Below are 25,102 nucleotides of genomic sequence, written 5' to 3'. Positions count from 1 at the left end.
AGAGATGTTAAGGAGGGCCTAAAGTCTGAAAGGAAACCAGAAACAAAGCCTTACTGTGGTCCAACATCCCGAGATCCTGGGCCACTGGCCCAGCTTTTGCACCAGATTAACAGTATGCACCCAGGAAGACATGTTCTCAGCAGAGCTGGGGAAGATCCAAGCTTCAGGCCATAACATGACCTGAAACGAACTCTAAATTCTCCTCTGAGCTGCATACTTTTGGACAAGTCCTTGTTATCTGCATGCCTGTCCTGCTGGGGAGGGAAAAACCTCAAGACCCGTCCCCAAAAAGATAGCTTGGAGAATCACATGGCAGTTGAAGCTAGAAGAGAGGCTTTAGGTCTCAGGACATCTGGCAGGAAGTGAGAAACTCAATGCTACAGTTCTCCCTCAGCTGCTCTTGGACAAGCCAGATTCCCTGTGTGTAAGACAGGTGCAACCTGATGCCCTAGCACATAGGCCCCAAGAGGAGGGTGGTGTTGGGGGAGACAGACTGTTACCTTGACCTTCTCTATCCATCCTTCACCTGGGCTGAATGGAACTGGTACTATTCTGAGGCAGTTTTTTTTTCTTTTTTTTTTTAAATTGATTTTATTGAGCTATACATTTTTCTCTGCTCCCCTTCCTTCCTCTCCCCTCCCCTTCAACCTTCTCCCAAGGTCCTCATGCTCCCAATTTACTCAGGAGATCTTATCTTTTTCTACTGCCCATGTAGATTAGATCCATGTATGTCTCTTTTAGGGTCCTCATTGTTGTCTAGGTTCCCTGGGATTATGATTTGTAGGCTGGTTTTCATAGCAGCATCATAGCCAAAACCTGGAAACAACCTAAATGCCCCTCAACTGAAGAATAGATAAGAAAAATGTGGTACATTTACACAATGGAGTACTACACAGAAGAAAAAGAATAATGATATCTTGAATTTTGCAGGCAAATGGATGGAGCTAGAAAACATCATATTGAGTGAGGTAACCCAGTCCCAGAAAGACAATTATCATATAATAAATGGTTTTTAAACATAAAGCAAAGGAAACCAGCCTGAGGCAGTCTTAATGACTGTTTCCATAGTACACTAGAAGCTCTGCCCACGCTGCTGAGCTCTTTAGTACCTTTAGCTCCAGAAATGAAAGGGGCGCTTCTCAAGGAGGCCACGTTGAAGGAAGGCTACAATAGAAATCCACTGATTTCCCAATTCAGCCTGAGTTTTCATAATCTGAGCTCTTTTTATTAGTATGATTGATTAGAGCATGTGTGTGTGTGTGTGTGTTAGTGCATGCACAATCACGTGTGTAGATGTATACATCTGCCTGTGCATACGTGGGGGCCAGAAGTCAATGTCTGGTATCTCCCTCAATTACTCTCTACTTTGTGTTTTGAGGCAAGGTCTCTCAGTCAATGTGGAGCTCGAATTTTTGGCTGGACTGGCTGACTGGGAAGTTTGGGCCCACCCATGAATGGGCCCCACCCAGCCCTGGGCTTACAGACACACGCAGGCCTTACTAGCTTTTTACAAGGGCATTAGGGATCAAGTTCAGGACACTGCGTTTGCATGACCAGCAAACTGAGCTAACCCCCAACCTCCAAATATGTAGTTTTTAAGACAGTATTCCTATGCGGCCTAGACTGGCTTCAAATGTGTAGTAGCCTTCCTGCCCCAGTCTCCTAAGTGCTGGGACTGCAGGTCTGCTATCTGTGGTTTGCATTCCACATAGCTCAGAGATGGGAGCCTCTCCCTCTTCCGGCTCTCCCCTTCCTCTCTCGTAGGTTCATGTGGCCTTGGGGTGCAGAGAAAGGGCATTCACGATTGATCTTAGGCCCTCATAAAGACACAAACAGTACAATATGACAGGATCCAAGTTCTTACCACTCAAAGCCACCTTAACTTGGAAACAAATCCCTGTTCATGGAAAGGGAATTTGCAAATAGTTTTTGAGCACTAATGGGATATTCACTGTTTCTTCAAATGAACAAAATTGTAAGTATAGTAACTGAAAAATGAAACCAAATAACTCGCTGTACACATGGGGAAGTCAAACAGTAGCCAATGAATTATGGTACAGTTTAAATAGCTACAGCAATAATAAAACCTCTGCATGTTTACAGACTGCTTGTTCCATGTCAGGCCCTGTTGGAGACTGAGGACTTTCCAGAGGCTCATGTTCTCATGGGGAACGACCACAAGGCTGTGTGAGAGAATGGCATGCGCAGAGTACAGGGACGCCGGGAGACTTATAAAGGGACCAGCTCTGGGTTTGAACACCCGGAGGTAAAGGACCTCCTGGGTCAGGTCAAGGGGAAGGTGGAATCATTAAGAGGAGACTAGGACAGGGCAGTGAAATGGCTGTCTGCAAGGCCACGTGGGTATTGCAGTAGAATGCTAATCAGGAGGTATGTTACTCGAGCGGTCATTTGGCCTGTTATCAAGGCGGTGAGAAAGGTGATGGGGAGGAGGGGACTGAGGAACGTTCAGGGTTGGTGTGTCACTCAGGTTCTGAGGTGGGAAAGGAGGATGCAGAAGTCTGGCAGGAAGTGTATGTTCAAATTGGGGGTCTGAGGTGTCAGGAGAACATGGGACACCTCTGGACATGTGTGTGTGAGGAATGGCTCAATTGCAGGGAATGATGTGGGACTTCCAAGCTTAATGGGCAGAAGGAACTTGTCAGTACAATAAGAGCCTAGGGTGTTGCGGGAATTTGCTGACTTGGTAGTGTTTTCAGTTCAGCATGAGACTGACACAGGTCACCAGATAGCTACCATGGTGTTTGATTGGAATTCTGGCTTAAATAGCTTTTAAAAAATGTTTGTTAAGGGATGGGCATGGTGGTCCATGCCTTTGAACCCAGGCAGAGGTATGAGGATCTCAGTGAGTTCAAGGCCAGCCTGGTCTATGCAGCAAGGAAAACTCCAGGATAGTCAAGACTACATATAAAGACCATGCCTCAAAAGACAATACAAAACAAAATTGAAACGATTTTCTATGTATGGGTTTTTTGCTTGTATGCATGTCTACATATCAAGTGTATGCCTGATACCCATGGAGGCCAGAAATGGGAGTTGGGTCCTCTGGAACTGGAGGTATAGGTAGTTGTGAGCCTCCATGTAGGTGCTGGGAATTGAACTCAGATCCTTGAGAAAACTCAGCCAGTGCTTTTAACCTTAGCCCCAAAATGGCTTTTTAAACTTTACATTGAAAAAGCTCATAATCCTTTGTTCAAATGGAATGAGAAGAGAGGAGCATTTCAAGATGTATTTTTTGGAACCTGCACATTGGAAAACAAACAATTACTCAGTTTGCAGATCAATGAATTGTGGGAAATATGAAGCAAGTCTGGAAGGTCTGAGGACTGGTCTTCCCACTTCTTTCTCAATGCGCCTTGGCAGCTTGCACTCAGAGCTACCAGCAAGCATCCCTGGATCCAAGCATTGTCTAGTTCTCTAGTAGGGATGGAGGAAGGGTTGTGCATAGCTAAGCAGAGGTGTTGCTACTGGTTCAAGAGCAGACATGAGCACAGCCAAACTGGTTTCCTTACCAGCTGATGGTTACAACTCATTTTAGTGGACACAGATATTCAAAGTACCCAGAGACCAGAGACTTGACCGTTTGACTAGCTACAGGTTAATGTTTCTATAGGAGGTGTGTATGTGTGTGTGTGTGTGTGTGTGTGTGTGTGTGTGTGTAGGAGCTGCCTCTGCTGACTCCTGCTAAGGCAGAGGGTCATAGCATGGTGGTGTTCCTGTGGGTGTTCCTACTCTGCTGTCTTTCTTAAGACAGGGACGGGAAAGAATTCCCACTTCCCATCCCAGAAGAGCCTGTCTTCTCTGCCTTCTCACCCCTGTCTTGGGAGAAGAGTTTCTCCTAGGAAAGGGCATAGACACGCCCTATCCTTCCTTCCAGGCCCATAGTTCATCCTTGCTAGGTGTTTGGGCAGTTCTGTCACTATCTACTTATCCTGTGAGGAGTAACTTAGTCCTTTAAACTCTGAAGCTTGTTTAGCAACCATTTAGCCTCAGGGCTTAGGTAATAATATACTCCCTTTACTCACTCTTTCTTTTCTTTTCCTTTCTCCTTTTCTTTCTTTCTTTCTTTCTTTCTTTCTTTCTTTCTTTTTTAAATTTGTTTTGTTTTTTTGAGACAGGGTTTCTCTGTGTAACAGTGCTGGCTGTCCTGGAACTGGCTCTACAGACCAGGCTGGTCTCAAACTTACAGAGATCCACCTGCTTCCTGAATGCTAGGATTAAAGGTGTGTGCCACCACTGACCAGCTTTCTCTCTCTCTCTCTCCCTCTCTCTCTCTTCTTCCCTTCCCCTTCCTCCCCTCTCCCTCCCTCCTCACAGAGATCCACCTGCTTGCCGAGAGCTGGGATTAAAGGTGTGCGCCACCACCACCCAGCATTTATTTATTTATTGTCAGCATCCCAGTGGATAAGAAACTATCTTTTCTCCCTGACAACAGACAATAGCCACTCTTGGCACTGTTTGTCTCATGGCAGCTGCTGTACCACTGCTGAGGGCATTGTACCCTGTAGGATGAGTTCAAGGGGGCCGTCCTGCCTAGGCAGCAGAGCTAGTATTGTGAGGTAGAAGGGTTAATGTAGCCATTCCAACAGTTCTGGTTTTCACAGGCCAGCTAAGTGAACTTTTTGCTTGTTCTATTTTGTTTCACCTTATTTATTTTTGAGACAGAGTGTCATAATTATCCTAGACTGGCAGGATTACAGACGTGTATTACTAAGCCTAGTTCCAGCTAAGAGGACTTGAAAAAAATCTACAGGAATATGAGAGGTGAGGAGAATTAGAAGGTTAGCAGGCACTATCTGGCTGGATCTGAGTCAGACTGGACTGGGGACGTGGGCCTGGGCAGGTCCTTTCAGGTATTTGATCAGGCATTTTCGATCTTGATCCACAAAACAAGGTCAATGGTCCCTTCCTTCGTATAAGATATCAAGAGGTCTGTTTTTCTCCCTTAAGAAGAGAATTTACACCACACACACTTAAACTTTGTTATAGATTAGAAAAGAAACTGGACAAGGACTAGGATCTGGGACTTTCCAGATGCCATGAGTGAGGCTACAGTTTGGATGCACACCAGTTCAAACTGTTTAGAGAACAATGCCAATTAAAGAAAATACAAAAGAATGTAGCAAACATTTTAAAACTGGAAGAAAGAACTCTTAAAACTCAGGCTGCCCAGAAGGAACTGCACTCCTGTGATCAATGGACCATCAAAGAAGGTCCTAAGGAAGGACTGAAGGACAACCCACCAAGGGGCAAAGCTGGAAAGAGTTAAAAAGGGGGGGGGATTGGGGTTTCTGTGCCTCCCACCCCCACCCCAGCTAATCTGTCACCTAATGAAGAAGGAGCTGACACAAGTGAGCTAGCTGGCAGTTTACTTACAGCAAACTGATTAAGAATGTTCAACCAACAGCAGATTGTAGACCTTTCCAGAGAAAATAAATAGAGTGTAGACTGTATGCAAATGTGTTTGTCACTTTGACAGCACGTCTCAATTAAGGCATCTCGCGGCTGTGGGTAGGCTCTGCGGCTGCAGCTGGAAGGGAGAGCCCACTGCATGGCTGATACTAGGGGCTTGACCTTAATCCGCATGCATGCATTAAAAAAAATCCTGCCTTCCTGTACACTTGCATAATGCTGGCAGCCACATGAGGGAAGTGACAAACGGGGAAAGCCACTTTCATGCTCTTCAGTGTGCAGACCTGTGAAGGCACAGACAGTTCTTATTTCAACAGTTTGGGGTGGCTTTTTTAATTGTTTATTCCCTCCCGTGTGAGCACACACACTCTTATTCTTACATTTAGCTGGAAATGACATTAAAGCCTCTCTCTACTTCTTGCTAAAATGGAAAGAAGGTCTCTCTGTTTCAAATAGGACCTCCTTTTCTGTGTGTTTTGAAAATGGAATGTTTAACACCATGAAATCCCTCTCCCCCGCCCCTCTTTCTCTGCAAAGGGCCCCCGACTCCAGCAAGGGCTCCTTTCATGGGCAGGTTCACATGTGCAGGAATGAGGACAAAGGGAAGCAGGAAGCTGACTCTGGAACGCCATGCTGGTGACAACCAGAGCTGTGCTTTCAGCAAACATAGCCAGCAACTGGGCTAAGAATTGCTCCAACAGACCCTGAGCCCCACAGGAGGCAGGGTTTCAGGGTGCGGACAGAGAGAACGCTGGTTAGTGCTGCTGCTTTACAGTACCTGTCAGTTGCTAGAATAGCCGCTTTAAGTGTGGAAGTAGAAAAGGGGTGGATTTCCTCAATTAATGAGGTGTGGGCATACTACCCGAAAAGACTGATTAGAAAAGGATGATTTTCATGCTTCAGCCAGCTGTGCTTTATAACAATGACCCACAGTGACAGGCTTGCTGGTTCTCTTTCCCCTTTTTTATACTGTTACTTATTTTTTCTATGTGTGTTTGCTTACATATGTGGGATGTGTGCATGCAATGGCCCACATGTGAAGGTCAGACTCGGTTTTCTTCTACCACACAGTAGCTGGGGACTGAACTTAAATTGCCAGGTTTGGCTGCTAAGCCATCTCAAGGATCTGGTTCTCTTTATTTTTAAATAGTTCAATGCTTGGTACACACTAAAAGCACTTAATAAATGTCTCTCAAAACAAGAAATGTTTAAATGCAGGATTCTGGGCCCTTTCTGAGGTGAACTAGCAATCCTACTTACAGTAAATAAAAGTCAAAAGACTAGCTTTATCATACCTCATCTAGGGAATGGCTAAAGGATCAGGTGACTTAAGCTTAGCAGTACGACAGTACTGGCTGAGCAAGAGTACTAGGTCCTTGGTTACAGTTCCAGCGCCAGAAAAATCAATCAGATAAACAAACAGCAGCAACAAGAAACATTGCAAACTCTTGTTACAACCATAGCTTGCTAACAGAGCCATGTTTCAGATACCAAATCAAACCAAAAAGCACCAAACTAAACCACATACAGCACACAAAATACGTTTATCTTTGATAAGTAGAGCAGTTGATTGAAGAGAAGTAGGGAAGGGTACATTAGCTTTTTAATTGAAACGAGAACCACAGGTAGGAAATGGATGAAAATTTCAATTTCTGTGAAGAGTGTATTACTTAAGAGGAAAGAAATAAAATCAAATGAATAGACAATTTTTTAAGTGCTAGCACCCTTGTAAGCAGTTGGGTACAGAGTTGGATCTCTAGACCCACAGCAAGGATGTTTACTCCAAGAAGCACAACTCCCAATATTGATTTTCAGGAAGTACATTAATAAAGAACTCCTAATTGATTTTTTTTAAGCCTTTGCTTGTTGCCTTTTATTTGAAGGTGCAAAGAAGGGTCTGGGATGCCAAAGTGTTCTAATGAGATGCTTAGCTAACAGGCACCTTGAATGCAGTGGCTCAGAGTGGGGGAGGCAGCAGGTCATTTAATAACTCTATTTAACAGTGGAGCTAGTGATGACCAATACCATGCTGTCCCCACCACAAAATATGTTTGTGTCAAACACTTGATGGTACATAAAGCATGGTGTTGCTTTGCTGAAGGAGAGCTGCGGTGTGAACCCATGGCTTCTCATGCTTCAGCTTTTGACAAAACCAAAAACTCAAACCAGCCCCCTGGAAGTGCACAGCACATACCTGCCCGAAGTGGACTGTGATAGGCCTCCGGTCTTCTCGAAGTCTGGGGTCCTTGGCCTCTTCCAGTGTGGATGGCAGGGTCTTTGGCAGGGACTCTTCTGCAGAGGAGACACAGCCATTCTCAGCGATGTCCTGCAGGGAGAAGAAAGGTCTGGGGTTGGCACTGGGGTCCTGGCCCTTTGTCCTCTTACCTCATCCCCACAAGCCATGAGGCCTGCTAAGAACTCCCTCCAGGCTTTCTAAGCCTGACCCATGGGAGAGGTGGAGGAAATAGACACTAACTTGGCCCTTTGACTTTGCTGCACCAAAGCAGCCAAAATCATCCACATGAAACTATAAACATAATAACTCACAGAGGTGGAAAAAAAAGTATTTCATTCTATATTCTTCCATGGCTATTTTCATTTTCACATGTTCACTTTGTCTATATGCAGATATTTAAAAATTACTTGTAATCACAGCTCATGCATAATTTTATATCCTATTTTTCTCTAATATAAGCATTACCATGCTGCTTCAAAGCCATTATAATAATAATTTCAATGGATGCACAATATTTTCACTGATCAGACATTTAATGATTTAATAACTCATCCCACAACTATTGGGTGCTTGTTTTTTTTTATTTCTCCTTTCTAAATGCTAGCAATAAAATGTTCTTTCCCTCTGAATTATTGCTTCTGTGGAAATACCTAGGAATGAAAGCATGAGGTCAAACATATAAACACTTTTTAAGGCTTTTTATTCATTCTACTAAACTGCTTTCCAATTTACAGCAACTCCCTGAAATGGGTGTATTATCAGCTTCACAGTACTTGTTAGCCGTATCATTTAAAAATGGATTGCTAATTTAATAGGTGAAAAATTAGACCTCATTGTTGTTTTAATTTGCACTACTTTATTTGCAACTGTGGACTTTTTCTCCGCTTACTGATGGGTGCTACAGACCACATTCCTGCCTTCTTCCTCCTCCTCGTATTTCTGGAAGGACCTAAGGGTCTCCCTGACCTGTAGGGTATCTACAGCAGGAAGGAAAGCTTTTAAAACCTAAACATTTATATTTCATTTGTGTGTCTGTGGAATGAAGTCAAATGGTAAGGACAAGGGTAGACCACAGCTTTTTGGCTGGGGCTGTCAGGGAGCACTAGTGTGAGCTAGTCAAAACTTGGATGTGCTCCCCTTCTGCAATAAGCATTATGGGTTTTACTGAGGTCAAGAAAGTTACTTAGGACAAGCCAGAAAATAAAGGTACAAATAAATAACATCCAAATAATTTTTTTCACCATCTCAAAAATAATTCACAGGCTGAATTAAAGAACATCCAATTCTTTCCATTGTAGAAACAACTGTATGCTTTGGTCAACAGAATATTCCTCAAATTCTGCATATAAGAGATTGCTGATCATTGGTCACTCTTTTTTAACTGAACCTAGAAAATCATGAGTCAGAGGGAAAGTGGTTACTCAGGATAATTATGTTTTAAAGAGGAAACAAAGGTAACACTTCTGACCCTCAGTTTCCTTATCCATAAATGAGGGTATAGGAGCTAGGGATGAAAGGGGATAGGTAATATAATATAAATGCCTAGACCTTTTTAGCTACCCAATAGACAATTGGAATGAAACAGATAGCTTCTATACATGTGTGTATACATGTGTGTGTGTGTGTGTGTGTGTGAACAGTCTTTTACATCAACTACCAGCCTCCTGCTTCCTTTCCTAAGGAATTAGCTGCTTTTCGGGCAGCCCTCTGCTTCGTCAGGGATACAGGAAGGTGATGACCTTTTGACCTTACAAACAGGGCTTGGGTCACGTGGCCCACAGTGGATTGGCCAGTCTCAGCTATGCTAAGGCTCAGTGATGAAAGGGGCTGCCGACAGCCAATTAGAAATGGATTGTTTGGAAAGGGGCTGCCCTAAGGTGCCTGGGTCAAATGGAACAAAGCATGGGAGGGGTTCCTTCCACGTCAGAGAGCAACAAAAGGGCAAAAGGGGCATTTTGGGAGTGTGTGGGTGCATCTAGGGGATTAATACAGGGCGAATGAGGCCAAACCATAACAAATCCATCTTTGGTCCAGGAAAATACCCCATCATATCGTGTGTTCCTGTTTGTATGTCTGTGGGGGGTTAAAAGAAATGGAGCTACAAGGTCACATGGAGGAAAATGTATTAACTAGGAAACTATAAAACATCTTAAATATCTTTAAAAGAAAACATGATCGTTTGGGGGGAAAGTGTCTTAGTTTAAGTGTCAAGTAAAACCTGCTATCTTCTAACTTTATCTGTTTGTTCCACCAATTAGCTTCCCTAATCTTTCAGATTCATTCAACCTCTGCAACAGTTTCTTTGTTTTTACAACAGGGAGGTTCTTAGTTGTTTGGTAGAGGTTTGTGGAAGATGCTTTAAATGAGATGAGCTAGAAGGAGGCTTTGAGAGACCACAGTGCACAGGCCACAAAACTCCCTTCCCTGTGTGGAGCAACTAACCCTGGTGGCTACTCTTCTAGACCACTGACTTCCATTTTAATGACGTTCATGAAGAAAATAGGGTTATCTTTTCTTTATTATGAAGCAATGGGATTTAGACAGGAAAACCTCTTCTAGATCACAGTGACAAAGTGGAGGACCCTAAAATACGGGCTTGTGATGCCGGGCCATCAGATATGGCTTCCTCTTCCTCCTGGCTAAACTGCTCACAGGCTGCCATGCCCTATGCTATCTACTGTGGGACTCTCCAGACTGGGTGTTCCCTGGGATCTGGGTGTTCTAGGACAGCTCCCCGACAAATCTCTGTTAAGTTGAGCTAGCATCTGAAAGGTAAATGTGCCTGCAAGCCACATTTTGTTTAGTTAGAACATCCAGAAAGGCTTGGGTTTCTGTACTTTCTCATTAGCTTCTTCACTATTTCCTCCATCTGGGGAAGGACAACTGCTTCCTCCGAGGATGCTACAGGGAGCAGAGTGGGAGGAGCACGGGTCAAGAGAGCAATGAAAACAGTGAGTATCCTCTTTTCCATTGAATAGTAGACATATTGTGTGAGTAGGAGCCAGAGGAACAAGTCTGCATTGCTTGATTAAAGAAACTATGGTCAAAGAAATAACTGATGTCAGCTAAGGGATAAGGGTATGGGTACCCTGACACCCTTCTGAGAGGAAGACAAACTGCAAGTTTACATAAAAATGCTATAAGATGTGAGTGCCCTGTGGCCCACTAATTCTATTTCTAGAAATGTTTTTGAATGAAGAAACCTAGAAGTTAACTCAGGTGTCCAATAACAGAATTAAAGAGTCTGTGTGTGCACAATGTGCATGCATATGTGTAGTGTGTGTGCATGCATGTGTTGTGTGACTGCGTGTGTGTGTAGTATGTGTGTATATGCATGCATGTGTTGTGTGACTGCATGCGTATGTGTAGTATGTGTGTATATGCATGCATGTGTTGTGTGACTGCATGCGTCTGTGTAATATGTGTGTGTGTATGCATGTGTTGTGTGACTGTGTGTGTATATAGTATGTGTGTGTGCATGCATGTGTTGTGTGACTGTGTGTATAGTATGTGTGTGTGCATGCATGTGTTGTGTGACTGTGTGTGTGTATAGTATGTGTGTGTGCATGCATGTGTTGTGTGACTGTGTGTGTATAGTATGTGTGTGCATGCATGTGTTGTGTGACTGTGTGTGTGTATAGTATGTGTGTGTGCATGCATGTGTTGTGTGACTGCATGTGTATGTGTAGTATGTGTGTGTGCGCATGCATGTGTTGTGTGACTGTGTGTGTATGTGTAGTATGTGTGTGTGCGCATGCATGTGTTGTGTGACTGTGTGTGTGTATAGTATGTGTGTGTGTGCATGCATGTGTTGTGTGACTGCATGTGTATGTATGCCCAGTCAATAAAATATATGGGCTATTTAAAACAAGAACACACAGAAGAATCTTTTTAGAAGGAGGGGCATGTTCAGTGCACACCACAAGAAAATGCAGTTGGAAGGGATGTTATTTCTCTCTTGACTTTCCAGGAGCCTCGAGGCTACGGACAGGGAGAGCTCCACCAAGCCCATCATTAGGCAGAGCACAGGAAGCTGAGAATTCTATTCCTATCACCTTCCCAGAGCTCCCTACCTCTCTGTGGGGAAGATAGGCCTAGCACACGGCCCTCCTCTATGGATGAGCATCAGCCAACAGGCAGGGGCCTGGTGAGCACTGCCTCAACAGGGGAACAGAGTGGGCCATTAAGGCCTTTGCAGGAGCTGGGGACAGGTTTCCTGAGGCGGAGAAGCAAGGCCAGGCCAGGCACTCACACCTAGAGTTGGGAGTAGGGTCCAGCACTCACAAAGGAACTAGAACATCCCTCTCTGCTGGGCAGGCAGAGGTTGGCAAGGACAGGGTGGCTTTAATCAAAAAAATGTAGCTGTGTCAGAGCCATGTCTGGAAAGATTCCTCTTGGGGCTATGTAAGCAGTTTAAAGGGAGGTGGTCTCACGGCAGCCATCTCTCAGTGTGTGCACACATGGCTATTTGGGCAGACTGTGTATTCTAGGTATGAGGCCAAAAAATGGAGATAATGCACTCCCACTCATGGAATTGCTGCTAAGTTCTACTGTTAACATGTTGCCTCTTCTAAGATGGTCCCTAGTTAATGGATGAGGAAAACAGAGAGGGCTGGTAACGCCCTCAGGGCCACAGTTAATATCCTACACAATCAGACTGAATCTTCTGGTAGGCTTCAGAAGGCCAAATGCCATATCTCCAAGACAGGCCACTGGGGGAAAGCGGGAGGGGTGGCCTATGCAAGAAACATTCCCCCCTTTGAGAATTGTGTTGTACCTGCCTTTTCCTAGCCTACTTCCCATAACAGAAAATGTAAATTAAAATATGAATATTGATATCAAACTAGTAGCCAAATTGGAGTCTCAGTGATCGAGGCTGCAGCATATTTTAATGTGTCTACAGACAGGGAGCTGACAGTTGTGTGATAAGGTGTGAAAGTGTCTGTTCTGCAAGAGTCTACCTGTTCTCCTCACTCCCCACATGCCTGCTCACGCCTTCAGTGTGCTTCCAAGTGTTTGCCTAGAAACTCAAGCCAACTATGGGTTTGTTCCTCTCAGTCACAGTGATACTAAGCAAGCTCAATTTGTTGTTTAGATTTAGAAACTTTCCAAATGGCTATGAAATGGGCCCATTTGGCTAAAGCATTTTAATATTAAAAAAAATTTACAGATTTTATTTAGTATTTTCTTTAATATTTACTTCTGTGTGTGTCTTAGCGGTACCAACAGATGAAGAGGGTGGGGGTGCAGCAACTGGATTTAAAGTGGCATTCTCTGGACAGCCCAGACCAGGGAAGCAATGCAACTTGTTGATGTTCTTCTGCAGGTGAGGACATACCCCCAGGGAAGTGCCACTGGTCCCCTTAGGAAGCCATGGCTTAAATCTCTGTCTTTTCTGCTTCCTATCTCTTAGCAGGTAGGACTTCAAAGGAGACCAGTCTACAGCAGAACTTGGCCACTTTGTTCTGTTTATCCAGAGAAATATGTTCTCCATCATTTTTTTCTTTTCTTTTCTTTTTTTTTTTTGTCCCTGGGGGAAGCAGAGCAGATGTGGAATAAAGCCACACTATAGGATCTATGAACAATCACTTGTCACTGGTCACAGTTACCCTGAAAGCTGTTTCAGAGGCTTTGAAAAATCTATAGCACAAATGAACAAGGGATGGGAAAGGGGACCTGCTCAGTCGCATTAGAGATGATGGACCCTCCACACACCGTGGTGACCTCTCCTCAGGTCAGCCTCACATTCTCTATTTGCAATTCAAACCCAAGGCAAGAGCAAAGAGGGCAAGCTTGGGTTCTTGATTATATGTGCAAGGTCACCATTGCTATGCTGAGTTTGAGGAGGGCAAGGTGGCAACCCAGCATGTTGGAAAATTAGGTCTTTGCTGGCAACTGCCTCAATTTCATAGCAGAAACCAAACTTGCGATATCTGTGTTAGGTGCATCCGGGGAGCCATAGCGACAGGTTCCATGTAGTGTGGAAGGGGTGGGTGGAAGGGGGAGAAAAAAGTCAAGGAAATATTTTCCACTACAACGAGATAGGTCAGGGGAAGCCATATCCTAAATTAGCTCAAGAAAAAGAGCTAGAGATCACCAGAGACTAGGTGCCTATATATACTGAACAATACTGGGGTTTCAATTACAAAACAGCTCTTCCAAGAACAACTGCAAAATATCAAGTCTGAGGAAATCTGTAAGAGAGAAGGGGAAGTGAAAATTGAAAAGGGTGCACTAATAGATCTGTCAACAGTCCAGTGGTGACAAGCCACATTTCTATAAAATGCCTTTACCATTTGTGTCACCTGAGGTGCGCTGACACCCTCTACAGAACATTATCTCCTGAAGCTATTCTTGAAGAGACTGGCGTGGGCTGGGGAGAGAGAAGGGGAGGGGCAAAAATTGGCTTTAGAGTCTGCGAAGGAAGGAAAAGGTGGAGTGTGGAAGGAACATGATCTAGACTGTGTAAATAAGCCTTTGGGTAAATACATGAGAGAAGCTGGGCTCCGCTGGCTGCTGCGGACACATGAGTGGTGGGAAAGACTGTGAAGGGCAGTCCCTGAGTCCCTGGCTTCATGGTCAGCAGAAGCAACGAGACCCATGAGGCCATTTGTCTGGCGCCTGAGGGGGAAACCATGCCTTTCCTATTTCAGGAAATATACTAACCAACCACAGCCTACAATCTAGACACTGGGGAGGGAAAAGCTCCCTACTGGACACATTTAATTCAGGTCCACATGACTGGGACAGAAGATGAAAAGGTATGACTAGTGACGCAAATAACAACCAGCAAAAGAATCACAGCTGCTAGAGTCTGCAGGATGAACAGACAAACATGGGGCTGTGTGAATTTGTGTTACAGGGTTTAGATCACAGGATGAGAACTTCAGCTGTTAAGAATTCACTGTCAGAGAAGCTAGGAATTTAAATGCTTAGTCAGAGCAAATTATTTTCCAATTAAAAGAAAAGAATCAATTCCTTCGACCCATTTCAAGTTAATGAGGATTTTTCTGATGTTATAAAGTTGAAACTACTTTCAATTAAAATCAAAACAAAATGCCAAGATAATGGTACATTTAGGGATGTGGGTAAAATGACTTCAGACATCTTTCACCAAAGAAAACACTTTGGGAGGACACTGGGCAGTAGAGAATGGCAGTATTCTGACAGTGGAGGCCATCAGAGCTGAGATCTAATCCTATTTCTGCTGGGCTCACACACTGTGGCCTTGGGCAATTACTTCACTCACAGCTTTGTGAATTCGGGGTGACAGCTCCTAGCCTGGCCCATCTTTAACAAAGAGTGACAATCACAGTATCAGAGGTCATATTGCAACAGTACCAAAAAGGTCCCTGCTCTGGTCACCTTGCTGTACTCCCTGTAGACTCAGGTTGGGGAAATTTTAGGCACAGTGACTTTATGCAATTTTTCGGATGGACCACAGAGCCTCTGTTTGCCTGACTGCCTTAAACATAGGCTAGGCTACTCTCATTCGGTACAGTGTGGTGGGAGAACCACAACGTTCCCTTCCTGCTCACTCTTTGTGCATGTTTGTGTAGGGACCATGTGTGTGCCAGGACCAGAGGGGTCCTTTCTCTGGACATATTTTTATGGTTTAGGTTATGCCAAGACCTATGGCAAAGGGTGGTGGTGGGGAGGACACCTGCAAACCCCAGGCCCGGTGGGGCAGGGCAGGGGACAGTGGTAACTCTGAACTTGCTCGCCTTTGTATGTTTAAGACCACAAAGAGTCTTAATGTTATTTGGAGACAGTTTTTTTGTCTGTGAATATTTATAACAGTGTGAAACTCCCGGACAGCTGGTAATGCATTTTGAAGTGTGCTAACAACACTGTATCAAACAGCCCTCTATTGATCACATCCTACTTTTTTGTGGCCACGCATTTCATACACGGTGCTTATACATTTTGAATAAGAACTTCAAGTACCTTTTGCTTCAAGCGGTTTTTCACCTCTTTTATTCCCATTTTTGCATGATCTTTTGCCTGCATGAAAAATTAATTTAAGTTAAGATTCCTTTTCTGTTTCCAGCAGGGTCTATGCTTGATTTCAGTCCACCATGAACCACCTTCTCTGATTACTAAAAAAGGAAGGAAAAATGGGATCATCAAGTTGAAAATATAATGGCTGTGAAAACAAATACAAAGGTAAAAGGTTAAAAAAAAAATCCCTTAAAGGCGCTGCAGAGATTCCATTTTTGCATTTTGACAGCAGAGACTTTTTTCTTCTTTTCCTTCCCAGGCCTTTCTTGTGTTCTCCATAATTATTTACCTTGGCAGCGTGGTGACAGGTACCAGTAAAAGAACAGCAGCTTTACCTGCCACAAGACTCAGAACACCCACCATACCTTACCAGGGCAGGGCCTCAAGAGCAGGCTCTCCAGGCTGAAGGGTTGAAACACGACAGCAGCTGCCAGGTTTTTATAGTGCCATTTCCTAAATTTCATTTTGGTGGACACCCTGGCCTCCACTTTCTGCCAGTTTTGATTTGTGTATCTTTGCTGGTGGCTACCCATCCACTATAGTAACCAGAGTTTAAGTACAGGAAGCACTGATACAATTAAAAATAAAAATAAAACAAAGCCAACCCATGTGTGTAGCTCAGGGTCAAATGATTAAGGAGGAAAAACACCACAAGAACAGTGCTCGAGGTTTGTGAGAGATGAAGTGCCGGAGCTGCCAGATCCCCCTCGCCTGCTGTGGGCCCCAGTCTCACAGTGTACTTCTTATAGAGCAGTGCTAAAAGAGAGGATGAAGAATTCGGGACAGAACTGAGGGGTCTTCTCATCATGCACATAGTCATGGTTATAAAACAGAGGCCCTCCCCAACTGGTCTCCACATTCCCTGTTATGTAACTATACATGTAACTTGACATGGAGAGATTAGAAATGAGGGGTGGTCTCCCACCATGCACATAAAACAGCAATGCCAAGCAATTCTCAGAACACTGAGACTGTTAAGAAATGGCATGGCCACCCTGTGATCACTTCTGCAATCTAGATATTGATATACTAAAGAATCAGGTTGTGTTGGGTGTGGTGGTACACATTTTTAATCCTAGCACTTGGGAAGCAGAGACAGGAAGATCTCTGAGTTTAAAGCCAGCATGATCTACAGAGTGAGTTCCAGGACAGCCAGGGCTACACAGAAAAAACCCTGTCTTGAAAAAAACAAACAAACCAAAACCAACAACAACAAGAACAACAAAAGAGGTTACATGAAAGAACCCACCATGGCTTCCAGACTGTGACCAGTACTTACAAACTTGTAGACAGTCTTCATAGCTGGGTTAGCTTTTGTTTTTACAGTATTCAGAATTGCTCCACTTCCTTTCTGTAATAAAAATGTCAATCAGCGATGTGGGCAAGAGGGAGAGTGGGCCAGCACCAACAATGAGTGTTTCTCTTTAATCAAGCCAGGCAACATTTCCAGAGTGTGTGAGAAGAGAAGCAGGCCCAGGTGGTCACTGGATGGGGTCAGTTAGGGCTATGGCAGATTCTGTGTGTGTGTGTGTGTGTGTGTGTGTGTGTGTGTAAGCAGGTGTGGGGACTGGGGAAGAGGCACGCGATAACTAGTCAAGGGAAGACAGTGGGCTCAATGTTCTGCTTAGTACCTGCTCCTGTCCAGGCTACCTGAGGTAAGGGTTTCCTTATTGGTTATAAGTAGCTCTTTAAAGAATTTCTAGCTACTGTAGCTAGTGTTCAGTCATATTTTATAACTGAACTATCTAGCTAACATCAAGCTACAGAAGAAAACAGGGTCCTGATCAAACAGGACCTGCTGGCATTATGGTTCTTCACTTTCCTTGGGGAGTATGGAAAGAAGATTGGAGAAAGGCTGTCCACTGGTTAGGAGGCAGCTAAGTGCATAGTCCATTTCCAACCGTACCCTGGTAACATGTTGTAAGGCTGTAAGGATCCTGAGCCAGGAGGGTTTAGTTGAAGACCACCAGACTCTGTGTGTAGGTGAGGGACATACCAGGGTTCATGTAACATCTGGATGGTGGGAGCTGCACTGGGAGTTTGGAGACCAGAAGACTGGAGAGGACTCTGGAACAGAAAACCTTTGACCTGGGCCATGCAGGAGGCAAGGGGGGGATTAATGTGGAACATAGTAGGAATTGATGTTTTTAGGAGTAGCAAACAATACATAAAGGAGTGCAGAAGTGGGAGCTATGGGTATGCTCTCAGAGGGCAAGGGGTTCTTGACTTGTGGTGAAAATGAGGTTGGAAGGTCACATGGAGTGGCTATTACAGAGCCTGGAATGCCAGGCCAGGGGTTTATGCTCTGAAAGACTTTTAATCAAATGTCGATGATAGTAATTGTTATTTCAACTTTTAGCACAATTGTTGGTAACTGCTTGCCTTAAAGATTTTGAGTTTTAATGAAAAACATTACAGTTTGACCTAGAAAGCATTCTTTGTTGTAGAAGAACAGGAAAGTTTCACCTACTCATCTATTCCATGCTGCCTTCCAAAATTCCTCAGAACCCTGTTTAAAGGGTCCTTTGGAGTACTGAAACTCCCTTTATCAATCAATCAACAGGTCCTTATTGCTTGCCTCTGATGTGCCAAGTGTTGTGTTTGGCCATCTAAGAACAAGGCTGTCTTTCATGGGGGAGGCTGCTTACTCTGGCCAACTGCAGCCACTTCCACGGGACCTGCTTGGCAGCAGCTGCGGTTGGCCCCACAGCAGGCGAGAACACTTATCACATTATGCTGGAGTTGCCTGTTTACGTGTCTGCCTCCCTAACGAGATGGGGAGCTCCCCCAGGGCAGGACCTGTCCCCCTCTGGATTCCCAGAGGCCAGCTGTCCCTGGCACACAGTAGGCCTTGAGTACATACTCAATTAGAAAGTCATGGAAAAGTAAGGTAAAATTTGGACTCCTTAGAGGCCAAAGGAGCCCTGAGCACCTGGCTCCCAATTCGACAAGATGTTCACAATAGCAGTTAAGGAGGTGAAGAAAAGTCTCCCAGGGATATGTTCTTCATTTTCCCAGGAGCCCTTGCTGTGAAAGACACTGCAGGGTAGCAAGGAGGACACATCTTTGGCTTCCCTGTGATCATGACAACTGCCTGGTCATGGAAGGAAATGTTCTAGAACAATATATCACTCCATGGGCCTTGGCAGGCTCTCCTGCCTCTTTGTCTTCCATTAAGGGAGACTGTCTCCTTCTAGTCTCTTCCATAGGATAGTAGCCTGGCATTGAAACAACAGCATCTTCAGTTGAGAGAAAGGTATGTTCTGCATCTTGGGGCAGCTTTGTAGGTGGCCAAGGAGCAGAGGGCTACCAGGAGGCCGAGAGGAAACCGGGTGGCTCTGAATGGGGCACACTTACCCGCACTGTAGACAGCCACTGACGGTACAGCTTATCACTGCCTAGGGGAAGAGGAGGGAGAGAGGCTGCCATTCAAATAATTCTTTAAATTGCCCTTGTACAGACTGGAAAGTTCACAGTTAGGAAGGTGAGGAGGCTACTCTCTGCAGCATGTGGCAGTGAGTCAGGACACAGGTTTTCATTCTCAGTAAGTTGTTTGTACCAGTGCCCACAGTACAAAGCTCCTGCCTCTCCATCCCATGCTTCCATTGGCACAGCTTTGCACTCTGACCAAGAGGAACTACCATCCCCTGCCATCTGTGTTGAAGTGAACAGAACAGGCAGCTAAATGTTAGATCCTCTGGAGTGTCATTCTCTTTTTTCTATTACAATTATATTTTTGTTTTAAAGAAAGAGTGTCATGTAGTTCATGCTGGCCTTTTGCTTTCTATGTCATCCAAGATGATCTTGAACTTCTGATTGTCATGGCATAGTGCAAGGTTAGGTGGCATTGAAGCTTGAACCCATGACACTATGCATACATCTTCTTCCTCCCTCAGGTCACATTCATATTCTTTGATGTACCATGAGTCACCAGAGCTGACTATCTAGTGTAGGAGTCCTGCTGGACACACAAGCTACCTTTGGTACATTTTCCTGGTGACAGGTTTTGTGGGTGAGTCCTGTTCGTTGCATTCTGAGGGCCAATGAGGTCTCAGCAGGATACTTTTCAGCAATATACAGAGCCTGTCTTCTCTCTGAACCCCTCTGCCATGGTCAGAACTTGACCCCGAGTCTGCTCCTTCTTTAAGCTCTTGAATGGTGGAATAAGAGTCAATGGAGCTTGATTCCAACCACACACAACTCAGTCTCTCTCCGCCTGCACTGGTTTAATTTGCATTTGGCTTAGTCATTTATCTCTTTTCCTAAGGACCAAAGCTAGTGCTCATACTATTTACTCAGCTCTGGGTACCATGTTCGGGGAATGCTTGTTGACAGTCTACATGTCCAGAGACTCTGTACTGCTTTAACAATTGTGGATGTGAAGTTGCCTCTGTGAGCTTGTGCACTGTTGCTCAGGTCATCAGCACAGCCCAGACTGGACAGGTTTAGTAGTAAAATAGTATCGTTATTTTGACTTCATGAAACTACGTGTATGTACTGTCATCTCTGCCATCAAAGATAGAACCAGTGGTGTGTGGGAAGAAGAAGCCAGATTGGGACTCAGGAGATGCTCATTACTGACACGCCCCAGATGCTTCCACTGAAAAATGAGAGGATGATCCCTCTGAGACTGGCCACCCAGCAATGATGCAATTTTTTTTTTCATTTATTTGTTTGTCTGAGAAAGGGTCTCACTATATTGTTCAGGCTGGTCCCAACTCCTGGGCTCAAGTGATCTCCCCCCAGCCTTCCCATGGCTGGGACTACTTATCACTGTGCACAACTTGATGATGCTCATGCTACACAGAAACATGTGTTGAGCATTGACACTATGATCAGGACTGTCTTGGGGTACTGTGCAATGCTGCTCATAACTCACTTCCTCACTATAGAAGTCCTGCCAAGTAATCTGTGGCACTGTCAGTGTAGGAGTGGGAGAACAATGGCTGGAAAATGGACATCACTTGGCCCAGATGTCACAACTAACAATGAGGCAGGGGCCCCATTTGAGTTTAGCTGCCCTACTTCAGAATCTGGTTAAGTGTCCCTTGCATCATGCTGGCCATGACACTCTGCCAGACTTTTCTACCTAGGAGAGTAATGACTCTGGGATCAGAGGCTACACATGGCTAAACTAAGTGCATTCTGTCACAAAACAATGAGGAATTTCCCAACTCTTCCAAGGTCAAGGTTGAAGTCTGTCTCCCCATGCCCTCTCCTGAAGAAGAAAACAATCCCATCTGTGCCAGGAACGCAATGGGCAGCGTCTTACCAGCATACTCGCCCATGTTGATCTCCTCCTCAAAAACATCACTGAAACCTTCACCAGAATTGAGAAGGTCTAGACGGCCATCAATAAACTGGAAAGAAAAAAAAGCAAACACACCATAGCTTGTCTATAAACAGGGGAGCCATCCAACTGGGCACTAAGGTCTATCCTCAAGATCAGCCAAGTTGTTCAAGATGGGAAAGGCCCTTTAAAAACCACAAGTCTCTCGAAAATGCTGGCTGTGTTTTTCTAACTCAGAAAACTGCAAGGCAAAGACCTGTCAGGAACCTGATGCCCCTTTTACACCAGCGCTGCCCCTGAGTTCTCCCCTGGCCCGTTTCCTCCCTTCCCTCATTCTTAGTGCTGAAGGTGAAGACAGCTACAGAAATACCCACTAGAGACCTGGCACAGGCAAGAGAGGCTGGGCACCTGTTTGAAGAGCTGCAGCTGTGTGGCATTCTGTAGGAACTGCCTCATGGCTCCAGAGCGGTAGTGGGACACGAAGGCTTCCTCACTGAAGGTGATGGGTTCTTCCTGGGAAATGGAGAAAGAACATAATGGTAAGAGGCAGGCAACATCCCTTCTGCAGGTTTCCACATCTGCCTATTCCTTTATTCCGTACTATCACCGGTCATTCTAGTTGATGGTCGAGGAAGCTGTTTTAGGAAGAATTAAACCCCAAGTCATAGAGACTAAAAGGCGAGGCTGACAACCAAGCTCAGCTGGGCAGCCCTATTCACCCCGTCCCTAACACTGATGATCATAAGAGCAAGTTAGCACTGTGCCTGCCAGTGTGATGATTTCCAAATGTATCCTGCCATGTTTAGGGGTAGAACCCTGAAGCCAGTCGGCACCCCATGTTGAAGGGGCCCTGATAAGGCAGAGATGAACCTTTCAGAGATGGACAGGGGTGACACTGGGAACACTGGTGCTTGGTGGCCTTTTCTCAGGTACCGACTGGGGAAAATAGTTTTAAACTCATTTATAAGTGATTATTATTTTTGTTGATTTTTTTTTTTGAGACAGATTTTTTTTTTCTCTGTGTAGCCCTGGTTGTCCGGAACTCACTTTGTAGACCAGGCTGGTCTTACACTTGTGAGCCTCCTATCTCAACTTTCTCAATGTTGGGATTCCAGGTGTGCACCACCATGCCTGGCCCCCACTAGCTTGACCTATAGCAAGTTATAATTTACGAAATACTGGCTGATCAAAAATAAAATTTACCACCTGCAAAAGTTTGTGTTTAAGCTATCTGATAAGTTTTTGTCCACAAAGTACATTTGAGTCAAGAAAATGATGCTCTAAGTTTTAAAACAAACAAACATACATCCTGGTCTTGTATAGTCAATGTCTCGCTCTTTCTTTGAACTCATTTACAGCACTTGTCTATGCAGACATGTCTTTAATTTTGGTCTGCATCCCTGATTATGAAAGATCTCACTTTTACATCTCAAGCTGTGTTAGGGCACTCCCTCCTTTCATGGACTTGGTGGCAAACAAAAAGATGTTTGAAGCTCCGCTTTTATCCTGATTTAATGAGTTACGTGTTAAATTTACTGTCTGGCTCCTTTAAGTTCCAAGAATTCCTTTTGCTTCAATCTAGCCAATATTAACTCAGCAACTGGGCAGCCTCACTGCTCAGGCTGCAAGGATGGCCTAGAAATATGAGAATGGAAAAATGTATTTTTATAGTTAAACCCTCCTCAAGTTTACAAAGGATTTAAGGCACTTTTGCAAGCGTCCAAGACAACAAATAAGAAAAATGATTGCTGGGAGGCACACACATTGTGAAATAATTTAGAAATAGTTCTGGATGTGCTGCTTCTCATGCAGTTTCTAAACTTAAGTCACAGAATTATTCTGGAGCTACCTGGCAGCTGAAGCAAGGGAGGAACTGCTAACTGTGTGGCACGTGGGAGGAAGAAGCCACTGCTGGTCCCTGGGAAAGGAGTTAGAGCTGCTCATGTTACTTTGGCATGGACTGGCCCTTCTCCACCAAACCAAGTCCAGGGAGAATTTCACCCCCTCAAGCCTTTCTCCTCACTGTTGGGGCCATATTCGCTCTAGGATTTTATACACACTGACAATTTTTGATGCATATCACCAGCCCAGAACCTCACTAGCCCTCTAAAGCCTGTCACTCCGTATCTGGCACTCACCCTCTCAGTTATGGATCCCCATCTCCATCCAAATCATTGCCTCCCTTTCTTGGTTGTCAGAGCCTCACTGATCCACAACTGACCTGTTAGACTTCCAATGTCCTTCCTGCCCAGCCTGGGAGGGATCTCACATACTCACTGCTTGCCCCCCATGACCCTGGCATAGGCCCAGACTGCTGTGGTGGGGGTTCATATTCATGCTCTCTGTCCTGTTTCACTCATTCTGGTTCCTATCAATTCTGGCCAAAGTTCAATCATGTCACCATATTACTCAGGAATCCAGTTGCCCAGGTGCAGCCTTCATGTAATGACCATTATATACTTTATACAGTGTCCTTCATACTGTGATTCCCGCGAACAGATACACTCGTTTGCAGAATTTTACATACCACATAATATGTGACACACACCAGGGTCTTGTGTGGGAGAAGATGGGGAAACTTTTCGTCTTTGGCCAGGTGAGTGGCCCTTTAGGATGGTTCCTCTGTGTCCCTTTGTATCTGCTCCTCCACATGTTTTTACAAAAGCACCTTCTGGTCCATATGCTGTGTTGTTCCATAGTTACCCTTACTTTCTTTGCTTTCTGCCTGACTCAGGCCTGGGTGTGGCAGTCACTCACCCTTGCTTGGTATTACCAGACACCATTACCATGAGTGCTAGAACAGTCTTTCCCAGCATCCTCTCTGACCAGGAGCCTACGAGGGCAAGTTTTGTTGAACATATCTCCACATCCTCTGGGGTCACTGTAGAACCTGGGCTCTAGTTACAAATGCAGGGATGTGAGTTAAACAACCACAGAATGAGCTCAACCCTGGTTCCTGCTGCAGGACCTGTGGCCTTGGTGTGACACAGACTCTGCTGTCTTGGTAAAGAAGTCTGGGATACCATGAGGGATGAGTGGTGCTTGTGTTCAGAGTGGAGGGTGTTAGAGTTGCTCAGATGAACTGTCCACTTGTACCTGGAACCTTGTCCCAGAACCAATCACAGAGGACTCATCCCCTGGAGTGACACTCCTTCCAAGATCCTGCCAATGATCACACTTCACTAGTGGGCTCCTGGAGATGTCCCACAGATGTGTCTTAGATGCGCAGCATCAAGGGTTTCCTTAACAAACCTTCAGGATGCAGAACACCAGCCCTTCAGACATAAGTCGCCCTGGGAGATAAGCAAGGGCTCAGTGAAGATCCCTGCCATAGGACGAGGGTAAGCACACAGAGCTCTTCCCTTCCACTTTGTATACCTGTGTCCTACAGCTGTCATGGCTTCCACTGCGCCATAGTTCAATAACTATAGACAGTCTCTTGTTAATTTTCTTCTTTACAAAAATTGCAAGCATTGCTGGTTTAGTTCTCTTATTTGACCGATTAGACCTTTTGTCTTCTTAGGTGACACTCTAGGCACTGGGGCAACCTGCTGATGGCAACATTAATTCCAGGGAGTCAGGCCATGAGTATTTGTGCTTAGATGGCATTAGTAAAGAGTTTTTCCATCTATGACCCCAAGAACAGTAAAATACAGCTGCTCAACCCCATCAAGGCCTCTGTTACAAAAAGACAAGTGTTCCCTCTTGGACTGTCTTCTTGATATATGGAATCAATCGAAAAGTCCATCACTAATGAGTTAAATCACTGTTTGCAGGTGAAGCCCGTGACTCCAAAGGTTTGAATCTTCCAGAAATAATGGCTTCATCCATACAGCTTCTTCAGTACTGGTGTACAAACACAACCCCCACCAGGATCTTCAAACTACTTTCTTTGTCCTGCTAACTCCTGTTTCTTAACAAATTTAACTGTTATCAAAAACATCGATTTTACTGAACATAAGACAAGAAGAGCAGTCTCCTTTTTATAGATTTTATTTAAAATTAAAAACCCATTATTTTTGCAAGATTCATCTCTATATATTCAAACATTTAAAAAACAGCTCTTATAAGCCAGGTTCTGGGTAACAAGAATGAAAATATAAAACACAGATCACAAAAACACCAGGTAAAAGGTGGGAAGTAGA

The 25,102-nt window shown here is 44.7% G+C and overlaps 1 protein-coding gene across 16 annotated transcripts in view; it reads right to left on the bottom strand.

Moving 5' to 3' along the window:
- Positions 1-25,102, bottom strand: part of Dennd1a (DENN domain containing 1A) — a 545,127-nt gene that overhangs the window by 40,623 nt on the left and 479,402 nt on the right. For all 16 annotated transcript variants that reach the window (XM_075986076.1, XM_075986082.1, XM_075986085.1 and 13 more), the window contains 6 exons: positions 21,366-21,470; positions 20,940-21,027; positions 19,025-19,065; positions 16,947-17,018; positions 15,614-15,670; positions 7,625-7,756 (listed from right to left, as the gene is read on the bottom strand). In XM_075986076.1, coding sequence (XP_075842191.1) covers positions 7,625-7,756; positions 15,614-15,670; positions 16,947-17,018; positions 19,025-19,065; positions 20,940-21,027; positions 21,366-21,470 — 495 coding nt within the window. The remainder of the gene's footprint in view (positions 1-7,624; positions 7,757-15,613; positions 15,671-16,946; positions 17,019-19,024; positions 19,066-20,939; positions 21,028-21,365; positions 21,471-25,102) is intronic.

Source organism: Microtus pennsylvanicus, chromosome 9, assembly GCF_037038515.1.
Source record: "Microtus pennsylvanicus isolate mMicPen1 chromosome 9, mMicPen1.hap1, whole genome shotgun sequence".
Classification (NCBI taxonomy): domain Eukaryota; kingdom Metazoa; phylum Chordata; class Mammalia; order Rodentia; family Cricetidae; genus Microtus; species Microtus pennsylvanicus.
Note: the sequence above shows the minus strand (reverse complement) of the source record. Positions and strands in the feature narration are given on the sequence as shown.